The sequence below is a fragment of the Eurytemora carolleeae genome, unplaced genomic scaffold (genome assembly GCF_000591075.1).
Source record: "Eurytemora carolleeae unplaced genomic scaffold, Eaff_2.0 scaffold1505, whole genome shotgun sequence".
Taxonomy (NCBI): domain Eukaryota; kingdom Metazoa; phylum Arthropoda; class Copepoda; order Calanoida; family Temoridae; genus Eurytemora; species Eurytemora carolleeae.
Window position 1 is genome coordinate 1 of NW_019397813.1, and position 12,944 is coordinate 12,944.

The 12,944-nt window shown below is 31.4% G+C and overlaps 1 protein-coding gene across 1 annotated transcript; it reads left to right on the forward strand.

The window, feature by feature from the left end:
• The first annotated feature begins 5,046 nt into the window (after positions 1-5,046).
• LOC111715991 (uncharacterized) lies at positions 5,047-12,291 on the forward strand. The gene is made up of 11 exons (XM_023491401.1): positions 5,047-5,768; positions 6,460-6,531; positions 7,020-7,068; positions 7,553-7,664; positions 8,100-8,162; positions 9,029-9,073; positions 9,342-9,436; positions 10,629-10,718; positions 11,512-11,575; positions 11,647-11,711; positions 12,178-12,291. The coding sequence occupies exons 1-11, from the start codon at positions 5,638-5,640 to the stop codon at positions 12,289-12,291; spliced, it is 900 nt and encodes a 299-aa protein (XP_023347169.1). The 5' UTR covers positions 5,047-5,637.
• The last annotated feature ends 653 nt before the right edge of the window (positions 12,292-12,944 follow it).

Sequence of the window (12,944 nt, forward strand, 5' to 3'; positions counted from 1 at the left end):
TAATTATAATTTTATAAAACTAATGTGATTATTTTTCAGTTTTCCACCACTTTGGATGCTGTAAGAAGAATTTGCTCAATAAATGCTAAATACAGCGTTGACTTTTAAATGTGTGTGTGTAATAAGGCTAGAAATTCCAGAGCGCTTCCTGCATTGCGCTAAAAATGTTATAAAATGCACAGGTGTAAAAGGTTTTAATTTTAATTTGACAATTTTTCAATTTAATTATTCCATTCCAACACCAATTTTATCCAATCTAAAATTTTCCACAAAAACTCCTTATTTACCTCAAGAGTGGGATATATATTTGTATTTTAAATTATTCCTATTAAAACTCCTTATTTACCTCAAGAGTGGAATATATATTTGTATTTTAAATTATTCCTATTAAAACTCCTTATTTACCTCAAGAGTGGGATATATATTTGTATTTTAAATTATTCCTATTAAGACTCCTTATTTACCTCAAGAGTGGAATATATATTTGTACTTCAAATTATTCCTATTTCCTTACCACTTCAACTATCTCAAACCTGAGGAGTGAATTGTGGCGAAATAGCTTGAGGAAGTCGGTAAGAACGAAACTCATGTTATCTAACATTATTCAGAAAATTGAATATAAAGTAGAAATGCATAATTTTCTATACTTTATTTTCCCTCCTTTGCAAATTTAAAGGAAAACGGAACAACTACAGGAAACTTCAGTTGATTGTCAGAAGTTTTTTTCTGATATATTCTTTCAAAAAATAATTTATGTCCGACATATCTTTTTATACTTTATCATCTGGACTTGATCATGAAAGGATAGAATTTCAAGCCTCCATTATTTATGATATTGAATACTAAAATAAGCATTCCTTGACACTTTCCTTTTCTCTTTATGTCATTTTTGCCCTTTTTGCTCTGTAGGAAAAAAGGAAAAAAAAACTTTTTTAAAATCCATGCTCACTAATCAGATTTGTAAAGGAAAAACATTATTTGAGCTACTTTTTTACCTTCTAGCCCTAAAAGTTTCATAGATAATCATATGATTCGATTTGCTTCCTATGACAGATTTATATTCTCCTTATTTTTTTAAATAGTTGGACGAGAAACCTACTGATCCTGGCCACTGTAGCTGTCAGGGCACATAACTTGCTGATTGTGGATCACGTTGATGCAGAAACCGAGACAGGAGTGAAATTTTCTCCGACTAATAGATCAAGAATAGGAACTCGATGTCAGACTTATCTCGGAGTAGAATTTTTCTGCAAAAAATAACGGTAAAAATAGATTTTCATGGGATCCGTCTGTACCTAGCATAATTGCGTCTATGATACTGGGTTTTATATTTATTTTTTATAGAAGACGAAGGTCATGATTATGGACTACTTTGGACTGCAAAGGTTTTAACCCAATTAAATCAAATTAAACTTCCCTATTTTTAGTAAATCAAAGAAAAAGAATAAAAAACCCTGCAACATGAAGTCCATAGTTTCCTCACAAAATTTCTTATTTATCCAATCCAACTCACCCTACAAATGCCTTTTCTAAATATTCTCTTTTATAATCCAACACTAAATAAAGCTTATTACTTCCAAATTGTCTGCATTGTTTAAAAAAAACCCCACACGCTCAAATCTTATTTTTCCAAGAATGAAGTTCCAATTCTGAATCAATCTGGTGCTCAAAGTATACTTCACTGTACTAAATGTGAAAAAATTCTATACTTTTCACTTGATAAGACTAAATTTCAGTATGAATCGTTTTTTGCCAATTATTTAAATCCCCACTATCTGAAACTTTTCCGTTCTGGAAAATATGAGTAATAAATATTTTTTACATTATTTAGTATAAAACGAAACCCGACAGATAACTGACTAATGAACTGGTCCCGGAGTCGGACTGACTGCGGAGCGGAACGTTTCAGCACAAACATAACGGTAAAAAAAGATTTCCATGAGATACAGTTGAACCTGGTAGAATCTTGTCTACGTGACTATTTTTTAGACAGAGGGCGAAAGTCGCGAACCTGGACCACATTAGACTGCAAAGGTTTAACCCTAATAAATCGAATCGAAAATAAAAATAAAAAATTTTCTGCAATATTGAGTCCTTATTTTCTTTGCAAGAAGTTCTTATGTTATTAAACTTACCCTACTACTACCTTCTTATAAATACTTGTTTTTAATCCAACACTGAATAAAGCTCATACATTTCAAAACCTGATTTAAAGAATTTATTGTCATAATTCTAGATTTTAACATTTTAGTATCATAACTCTAGAATTAAAGATTTTTTTGTCCTAATTCTAAATTGAAAGATTTTACTGACACAATTCTAGATTTAAAGATTTGTTGGTCAGAACTCAAAATTTAAAGATTTTATTGTCATAATTCAAGATTTAAATAGTCTATTTCTATAATTCTAAATTTAAAGATTTTTTTTGCCATAATTCTAGATATAAAGATTATACTGACAGAATTCTCGATTTAAATGTTATATCATCATAATTCTCGTTATAAAATTTCTACTGTCATAATTCTAGATCTAAAAGATTTTATTGTCATTCTTCTAGATCTAAAAATTTCTTTTTGATTGTCATAATTCAAGGTTTGAAGATTTTGTTGTCACAATTCTAGATCCACAGATTTATTGTCACAATTCAAGATTTAAAGATTTTAATGTAATAAGTCTAGACTTTAAGTTTCATTGTCATAATCATAAACATAAAGTTTCTATTGTTATAATTCAAGACTTAGAGTTTATTTTGTTATACTTCAGATTTAAAGATTTGATTGTCCTATTTCTAGATTTAAAGATCTCATCGTCACACTTCTAGATTTAAAGATTTTATTGTCATTTTCTAGAGTTAACGATCTTATTGCCGTGATTTTAAACTTCTTTTTCCTAATTAGTTAAACCGAAACCTGGAAACTAGCTGACTGCCAGACAGATCTCGGAGTCGGCCGATCCCAGAGCGAGATTTCTCCACGAGAAATATAACGGTAAAAATAGATTTTCATGTGTCCTGGATGAGACTGGCAGATTTCTGTCTATGTCACCGGATTTTATATTTATTTCATACAGAGGTCGAAGGGCGTGTACATGGACAACCTTGGAAGGCAAAGGTTTAACCCCATTAAATCGAATCGAATTTCCCTATTCTTAAACAAGATTTAAAGATTTTATTGTTATACTTTAGATTTAAAGATCTGATCGTCCTAACTCTAAATTTAAAGATTTTATTGTTATAATTCTAGATTTAAAGATTTTTGTGTCATAATTCTGTATTTAAAGTCTTTGATGTCAAAAGTCTAGAATTAAAGATTTTAGTGTCATAATAATTCTTGAAATTCAGCTAAATTAAGTATTCCTATATAATCCTACATTGATGAAATCCTCTTCAAAGAAAGAATTCCATCTGGAGTTAACAAGTTCCAGGCAGTCTGTGATTTAATCAAAGATACACATGTAAAATACAGGATTAATACATTTTTTTAACATTAACATTTTTGATTTATATTTAAATTATATAGAGATAAGGTGAGAGAAACAGAAAAATAGATAGACAGAGAGGTAGAGAGTTAACCAATTGTAAATATGTCAACATTATAGATATATTGAAAGATCGTGCATATGTGTATTCTGTAACCTCTATCAGCTGATCTCCCCCCTCCTGTAGTCAGAAGCTCTAACCCNAAGAATCGTTTAATCAACAAATTTGACATGTTGATTCATTCAATTGTTCTGGAGTTGTTTTTCTGTAAAAGTTTACAATAAGATGGAATGAGTAAAAGACGACCTTTATAAACAACTTATCTAATATTTTTGAAGGCATCATGATTTGAAGATTTTATTAACTCTCGATTCCTTAGCATTACATTTTATCAAAAAAATGCAAATTAATGTTCTATAATATACGCGTTTTTGCGCACACCCCCGGCCCCCCACCTCTGTATATCATTTTTTTCAGTCAAATAAATGAATTCTCTTGCTAAAAGAAAAACTATTTAGAATTAAATTACAACAAGATGACGCGAAGCTGCCCTAACCTGTTAGTATAGCATGTAATAGATATTTAGATTATTTTAATTCTTGTTTCAATTTTTAAAAAAATAGTTCTTCAATTAAATTTTCTTAAGCATACAATAAAATCACAAATAAAAGGATTTCACAAAAACTACCTTGTTTTGTAAATTGCCGCTGATATTGTTTGATTTGTATATGAGACCACTCTAAAAGAATAGAACATTTTTCTATCTTTATACAAAACTGCAATATTTCTTCACAATTTAAGGAATTTGTGAAATTTAGAAAAACAAAATACAAGCCTTTAATCTCAATTAAAATTCACTTTTTAATACAAAATGTTAATGTATCATTCTGGACTATTTCATCATGTTGAGACTTTTTAAAAAAAGGTTCTTGGTGGAAATAAAAGCCAAATATGGTTTTATTGGAGAAAAATGCAGGGCATGGAGACAGAATGGCGGGAGGCTTGGTGACGTCACATGAGGCTGGGAGACCAGTTTTGCAGGGCCTGGTGGTAATTCGCAAATCCTGAGGCTCGGAGGTCATTTTTGCGGGGATCATGGCGCCTCTGCACCCCCTCCCTCTGTAATATAAGGTAAAGAGGTAGCTGTCCAACGAAAAGTCGTCTTCGATTGTGTGCAAAGTTTAAATAATGCCCCGCTAACTTCACTAGACACCGCAAAACAAAAAAGTCTGCAATAGCAAAGCAATGTGATTATGTGATATTATGTAAATAGCAACAAGGACATCAAGCGTTCATCTAAAATACAATTTTTAATTAAATTTTATTCGTGACAGTCCCTGGTATGATGAATATTGTGAATACATCGATTTAAATTGTAATTTATATATAAGATTATATTAGTTTTTTAAGTATTCATCGATTAATTCGATTGTCACTCAATACTCAAACTATTTTACAGGACTTCCATATAAAATACAGAATTTGAGTAATTTCCAAGAGAACAATTTTTGGCCTTCCCCCTCCCCGGCCCTCCGCCTATTAATTTTGTAAAACAAGTGTACAGTAAAGAATATCGTGAATTGAGAACGCTTTTTGGACCATCCCTTATTTCAATATTGTTCAAGAATTTCGAACCCCCACTCCTCTAGCCTCTCATAGCTGCGGCGCTCGGTCCCATCAAAGTCCTTTCTCCCATCAAAGTCATAAAAAATGGGGGGGCGTTCAAAAACTAATCTCGAGTTCTCGTTATTTTATTCTAGTTTATTCTTAAAGTGCTATCACAATTTATGTTTGAAGTAATTTACTTACGAATCTCAATAACAAGAGGCTAATCAGTTGTCAACCTGCAGGTCCTGTACGACCTGTACTGTAGGAAATTACCAGTTATTTCATTAAACTGCACAGTAATATTGTCAATCTCATTAATGATATGTGACATTAAAGATGACCGTCATTACTAACTGAATGTATTTTCTACTATTTTTTTGCCATCATCACTTTTAAAATTCAATGTAGCTCAAGGAGCCACGTATTTCAATACTTTAAGATTAATTAAGAAATTAAGCACTTATTACGTAAATAACTTTCTGTCGAAAGGTATGTAGTTGCTTTTGAAATAAATTTTATAGAAATCTAGAGTCGACAAAAGTAAGGAAAGAATGAAGGGTCGTTCCTCATTGCTGGTTCGCTTTACCCCTGGCGGACTACAAGAACATAGGGAGGTTATTGGTGATGCTCTATCCAACATGGAAGTTGATGCTAAGACTGCAGACGTTCTCTTCATATGCAGGTCATAATCAGATGTTTGTTGCATCATTTATTCTTCTTCTAATTTAAAATTCGGTGATATGATGAAACAAACCTCTGTAGAGTAAAAAAAGTAGATGTTAGTTCCATATTTTACTGGAAATATATTTTGGTCTGGCTTGACCCTCGTCAGTTCTTGAGATAGTTTCTGTCAAGAAGATTCCTCTACAAGGGTTTATTTGGATAAGATTTGTTTCTTTATTGAAATCTATGAATTTTTTGTCGATACTTTGTGAATATTTCTTCTTCAAACTTTTATTAACGAGAAAACTACAATTACAGTAATATAAAAAATGTTTAAAACATACATAAATATATTTGGAAATATGTATGAAATTGCTTATCGCAATTTACTCTCTATAAAGATTTATGAAATCAAAAATAAAAAAAGCCCTGTTCTGACAAATATAAGCTGGAAACTTTTTGACATATAGAGACAACTGCAATTGAAAAAAGCTAGAAGTACGGTCAGAAGCTTATTGTGTTCCGAAACTTTTATTGAATAGGACAGTAATCATCTTGGCAATTTAATTTCTTTGTGATTATGGTTATGAATATGGATATGAAAATGGATATGAAAATAGATATAAATAAATAATAAATATGGACATAGTAATGGATAAAAAATGTATATGAAGAGGATATTGTCGGTTTTTATTATTCATTTTATCTAGTGGGGGTGTGAAGGTGTTTGCTCACAAGGCACTCATGGCTTCTGTGTCGGAATCCATGAAGAACATTTTTAGGAAAATTGAAAATGAAATTATATATCAGGCCATTTCTTTGTGTCAACTCACATGATCCAAGGGAAGGTTTATAGCCGGTCAAAAAATAAATATTTTCGAGAAAAATGCGTCTTTTCTTATTTTTACAATAACAAATAGATTTTAATATTTAATTAAAATAGATTATCAAGTCCAATAGATGGCAACGTAGAATTTGTATACTACGTATACAATTTTGTGTTCTTTATTTTCTGTTTTTACACTTTTTTAAATCTTGGAAACAAGTCAACTAATTGGAGAAAATGCTGTTATCCTTGTTATATTCGACACTTGTGACGTCATTTTTTATTAGTCCATTTCTCTGTTGCCACCAATTGTACCTTACAATTTATTTGATTTAAACCAATTTAGTCCATTTATTTTCCTTTCAGCTAGAACATCGCGTCCCAACAAAGTATTATTATTATTATTATAAACAAATAAATTATAAACATTTTGAATTGGTAAAGATCGGATGTATGTACTCTGTGTTTGGATAGGAATAAAGAACCCCAAGTGGTAAGTTATATCTGTTTCTTGTTGATTAATTTTAAGCTTTTCTCGACTCTTTCTTGGTTCCTGATTAACCCAAGTCCAAAAATAGGAACAAGACATTAAACAAATTTATTTCACATTTTGTAATTGTAATTTGTGTTGTAATTCAAAGGTACGTCAATAAAATGTATTTTTCACTAAGATATAAAATGACTGCTTCAATTTAGGGGTTTATTGACTAAAAGTGTACGCAAAGCAACTAGTACAAGGATAGTACAAGCATAATTTCCACATTCAAACTAGAAATTAACCAAGTCAGATAATAAACGGATTTTCATCATTAGTTTTCAATTCTGTAAATTGATTTGTACTCGGGTATTCAAGTCCTTCTTGATTGTTGTGAATAATGTAATTTAGAAACCTACCTTAGAAATAAGACACAAGTTTGCCTCTGAAAAATTATTTGATGAAAATGTGTCACCCCTACCCTGACCCATTCCATGCCCAGGTACATCTGGACATTGAAGCCGGTCAGCTGAAGGATGTTCTCTGTATTCTCTACAAAGGAGAAGTTACAACTACGGATCCTAAATCTATATTTACTGTTCTCAACGTAATGGGTGAGTCAACTAGCACATAAGAAACAGATCTAAGGGTTCTCCGGTCAGGGGTATATATTTTTAAAAAGCAAACCATGGGTCAGGGTTAGCAAATGATTATTGATGCTCTGGGAAAAAAATTAAAAATTTGACTTAAAAAATTTTATTATACTTTTTACCCGCCATACTAAATTTATAAAATTAAGAGGATTTTTGAGGAAAAATACATCTTTTGGGTGCAGAAACATGAAAGTGACCACTTTGCTCTTACACATTTCAGTCTGTACTAGCAAAGTGCTCGGCGTTGCCCGTGGAATATAAAAAAAAATTGATAAAAAAGTTATCATTTTTTTAGCCTATTTAACCCTCAGGGTTCCCTTCAAAACGTCTGCCCATTTGGCTCATTTTAGGCTCATTTTAGAAAAAACCCAATTATCTATTATGAATTATTTCTAGGAATTGATCTAGGGAATATTGAGATGTTGAAACTAAACAAAGATGGAGTGAAGGAATCAATAGGAATATATCATCTAAAGTAGAATTTATTTATTTTTAAACCCACTCTTTGGGGTCATGTTTCAGGCCCAGTATGGGATCTGAGGCCGAATTTAAAGAATTTGAGCCGCGGCGCGGCTTGAATTTGAGACGCAGCCCAAATATGGTTGGTTCCTCTTAAAATTGTATTCAATGTATCAAGATTTTAGCTGGCTCTCGAAATTGAAACCGGTGTTTAGTGGATTTGAGACGCGGCTCAAATTCATTAAATTCGGACTCTTTTTGATTTTAATTTACAGCAGATAGAACTTTTTGGTCGATTTAGAGGAGATTGTGTGATTTTAAATACAACAAGTGATATTTTCTCAATTCTTTAACATTAAATGGGATAAAAAAGCCTTTTGTAAAGTTTCGTTGAAGATTTTCACCCCTGGAAGCTTAGAAAGCGTGTAGGCCCCTGTAATTCTTATAGAATTTGCTGATACCAAGGTGAATCAATAAAAGATCTTATAATAGTTCTTTTTTACTAATTAATAATTGTTTTTAGATTCAGCTATTTTTATCCTTTTTTTTACAATTACAAAGATAAAACAACGAAAATTTTCTCAAATATTTTTTCCAAAAAACAACAAAAATTATCTTTTAATCCGTGGTGGTCGGTTCCCTTACTGATCTAGTTATTATTCTTTACTCTCCCCCCCCCCACACACTTTTACCCATGTCAGGTCCCACACAAAAAATTGGCTTATTTCTTTTGTTCTTTTCGATTTTTATTAGATAGGAATCGAACTAACCTATTTAGTGAGAAAACCCTTTAAGATTACAGCATTTCGATGTGAAAATTATTGATAACTAACAAATATATTAATTTTTGATGATATTCACTTCAGACGAAGGGAAAAACCTCAAAAGATCATTAAAGAAGATTAATCACGGTAAATTTTTGCATAATTTTAGATATGCCTAATCGATTTCTGATGTTTCTAAATTGGCCCTCCTCTACTGAAGACGTCTTACATCTATAAAAAGCCAGAAAAATTATTTGAAAAAAAAGCATGTTCTAATGGGTAACAAAAGATGCGCTATAAAGTGCTATTTTCTTTTTTTTGTTGTAATTCATTTTTAAATTGTTTGATCGAACTCATTTTGCTGATATTTTAAAATCATGTTAAATGTTTTCTCTTAATTATTCTCGTGATTTAGGTAACGGGACTGAGGAGTCGGTAGGTTCCCCAGCCGCTAAAAAGAAGAAAGTTTCTGCTATTGAAGTTCAAGTCCAGATAGCCAAACTCTTGAAGGTAACATTGTAAATTCCAAATTCATTTTTTTACTTATTCATTAATTGTTACTATGCCTCCCATCCTCCTCATCTTTAAATACATTTTTTTTCACTCGGTACATGAACAATGTTTGCGCGGAGCAGATTTTCTTTTTATTGCTAAATTTTGGAGATGTATAATATAAAAAAAATTGGGGAAGTTTTATTTTTATTTTAATGGGACTATTGGGAATGCTAAAATTGTAAAATAAAAACCGTTTTTTTATTGAACACTTACAAAATTTTTTCTCAAAATCAGTATTTAAGATCTTAAGAGCTTTTCATATCAGATATTTTATTAGCCCTTTGTGTCATATTTGAAAAAATGTCATTATATTTGGTAAATGGATTGGATCCTCTTTTTAGCCCTTTATGTCAGATTTTGAGAAACAATTTCATCATATCTGGTCAATGGATTGGATCCTTTTTTTAGCCCTTTATGCCAGATTTTGAGAAACAATTTCATCATATTTGGTGAATGGATTGGATCCTCTTTTTAGCCCTTTATGTCATATTTTAAGAAATAATTTCATTATATTTGGTCAATGGATTGGATTTTAACCATAACAAGTATGTATCCGAACCTCCCAGAGGAAGGGTGTCAGCAGAGCTTTCTAAGCCTGTTGAGAAAAAGGGCGCTATGTGCGTTGTACTTGTATAGAAGTCTAGATATCAAGGACACTTCTCTCCACAACTGAGTGGAAAGCGTGACTAATTCCGAACAAGATAAAGTAATAAAGATGAATACAGAAGCAATACAGAAACTCAAAACATCAGGGATGAAGTACATGCTGATACAGGTTTTAAGGAACAGAGCCTTCAATAGACTTTAAATCAAATACCATAAACTGGTTTTTCACCCTCCTCACAATGGAAACTGGATTACTCATGGCAGACCTCTGACAATGATAGAAATGGATTGGATCCTCTTTTTAGCCCTTATGTCATATTTTGAGAAACAATTTCATTATATTTGGTGAATGGATTGGATCCTCTTTTTAGCCCTTAATGTCATATTTTAAGAAATAATTTCATTATATTTGGTGAATGGATTGGATCCTCTTTTTAGCCCTAATGTCATATTTTAAGAAACAATTTTATTATATTTTGTTTATGGATTGGATTTTAACCATAAAAAGTGGCAAACATGGCTTTAATTTGATTTGATCTAGGATCATCACTCTGTAACTTGTTTGATGGAGAACTGTGACGTAGAACTTACCCGAGAAAGCTTATCTGAACATATGCGCAAGCATTATCAGGTAATATAAACTTATACTAAGAACAAATATATGCTTAAAGAGACTGTAATCGTAATTTCAAGTGACCCTCCATGCAAAAATGTCCAATTCAAAGTGGTACCATTAAAAGCTATATCTGATCAAAGAAGGATTAAATATAAATTTTTCTGTTTTTGTGTTTATTTTCTTTGCTGGATCTCTGCGAAAGTCACTTGCGCATTTCTTGATTATAAAAAGTGAAGGCGAAATTATCCGAATAAAACATTTTCCGAGTCAAAAAACGCTACATTTTCTTCCACATTTTAGATTTCATTAAAATTTCACGGGTACCTAAGGAAATCAGGATTTTTCAACTTTATCCTGGAGGGTCACTTAAAATTACGCTTACAGTCCCTTTAACAAGTCATTCATACACTTTATAAATCATTCTTTCATAGTTTTTAAGAAAAAGTATTGAATTGGAGAAAATAAAAGAATTTTGGTGGTAAAAGTATTATTTTGGATAAAAAAACTTTAAAGTAAGAGTAGAGAGACTTTCTAACTGGCGTCCAATAAAAAAAAATTCTCCTTTTTTAGATAAAAACATTTTAGGACGCTGCGCGGCCCCTTTCTTATAAACAATTTTCGCAATTGTTTTTTAGAGATTCCCTATAATATGTTTATTATTTTACGGTTACTTGATTACTGATGAACCCAATGATGACGAAATAATATCCACCTCTGTATTTTCGTTTTCATACATTACATTTTACAGTATATATCACTAATCTCTTGTCACAAATCAGTTGATTCTTATTCTCATTGTTTGTTCTAGGATGAACAAGCAGCGCTGAAAAGAACATCTTTCGGATCTTGTTCTCTACCAGTTTCCAGACTTGGTAAACAAAAATTTATTATGGAAATGTTTTTTTTAAGATTCAGGGCAATTAATGCGAAAAGATTTTTTTAGACCCTGTGAAGGAGAAGATGATGGAGAGGATAAGAAATATGGAAATGGAAGGAGACTCAGATTCGGTATTTAACCATCCTTCTCAAATATATCTTTTTGGTGTTGTTGAACTTTCAAAAATGCTGATAAAATGGAAAATAATGCCACATGTATATGTATATGGGTTGCTTGTCGGTCTGACTGTTTGCTTATATCAAATAAACGTCAAAACAGCTGAACCGATCAGGACCAATTTTTTTGTGTGACCTCGCGTGACCCCAGGGATGGTTTATGGATGATAGAATTTTCTCAAATTTGCTTCTACCAAAATTCGATTGAAATTTTTGTTTTAAAATCCACGATCTTCTTTATAAAATCCACGAAATACTTGTTTTGATTTACAATTTACACAAAGAGAACTTGTTCCCAATTGAAGTAGAAGATGGGCGCAGCCTAGTTTTTCTAGATTTCAATAAATGTATGAAATATTGAATTAAGGTTTTGGTTATTATTAAGATGAACTGTATTAAAAAATAAAAAAAATAATGTTAGGATGATTCAAGTGCTGGTCCAGATCTACTTCCGAGGTCGCCAGGCTCATCTTTAAATACCCTCAAGGTATTTATTTTCTCCTTTTCTAACTTGAATTTTTGCGGAAATACATAGACGATTCTAGGGAAGGGGGGGGGGTGGAAATAAATAATATAAAGTAAAAATTTATGCCCAGAGGCTGAATTTACAGAATTCATGGTTGGTTCCAGTTAAAATTGTACTCAGTGTTTTGAGATTCGTGTCGGCGATCAATTGGAACCGGTTTTTGGACATTCAGCGACAAGCTTTAAACTCTTTAAATTAAAATTAAATTAACACAAGGCAAAATATATTTAATGTTATTGTAGAATGCAATCTTTGAACTAGAATGTTTCATATTTTAGCTCTAATAATTTCCATTTATAATATTGCTTATATAGTGTATATATATTTATTTCCTGAAAGGGAGTGTTCGCTAAAAATTTCAGGAAGTAAATGTTGACGTCGAATTGAAATCAATAACAATCACTACTAATTTTACTTTTATCTGTTGCGTTATAGGGGTGAAAATTTTTAAAAACAACTCATACCCATGAGCGTAGAATCTATTCAAATTCACGCAGTTGCGTTATTCCCACTCAGGTTCTAAATGATTGTTTTTACGGCTAGCGCGTATTTTCGAACATTCCTGGAAAATATGAAAATATCGTCTTCATTATCAAAAATCCTGAAAATTCAGGAATGTATATTTACAAATTTAACACTCAGATCAGATAAAATAAAAAATA

Bases quoted from the DNA above. Each gene is read 5' to 3' on its own strand.
- LOC111715991 (XM_023491401.1), top strand. From the start codon at position 5,638: ATGAAGGGTCGTTCCTCATTGCTGGTTCGCTTTACCCCTGGCGGACTA. The intron at 7,069-7,552 runs GTAAGTTATATC...TTCCATGCCCAG, and splicing joins GGAATAAAGAACCCCAAGTG to GTACATCTGGACATTGAAGC. The intron at 10,719-11,511 runs GTAATATAAACT...TGTTTGTTCTAG, and splicing joins ATATGCGCAAGCATTATCAG to GATGAACAAGCAGCGCTGAA.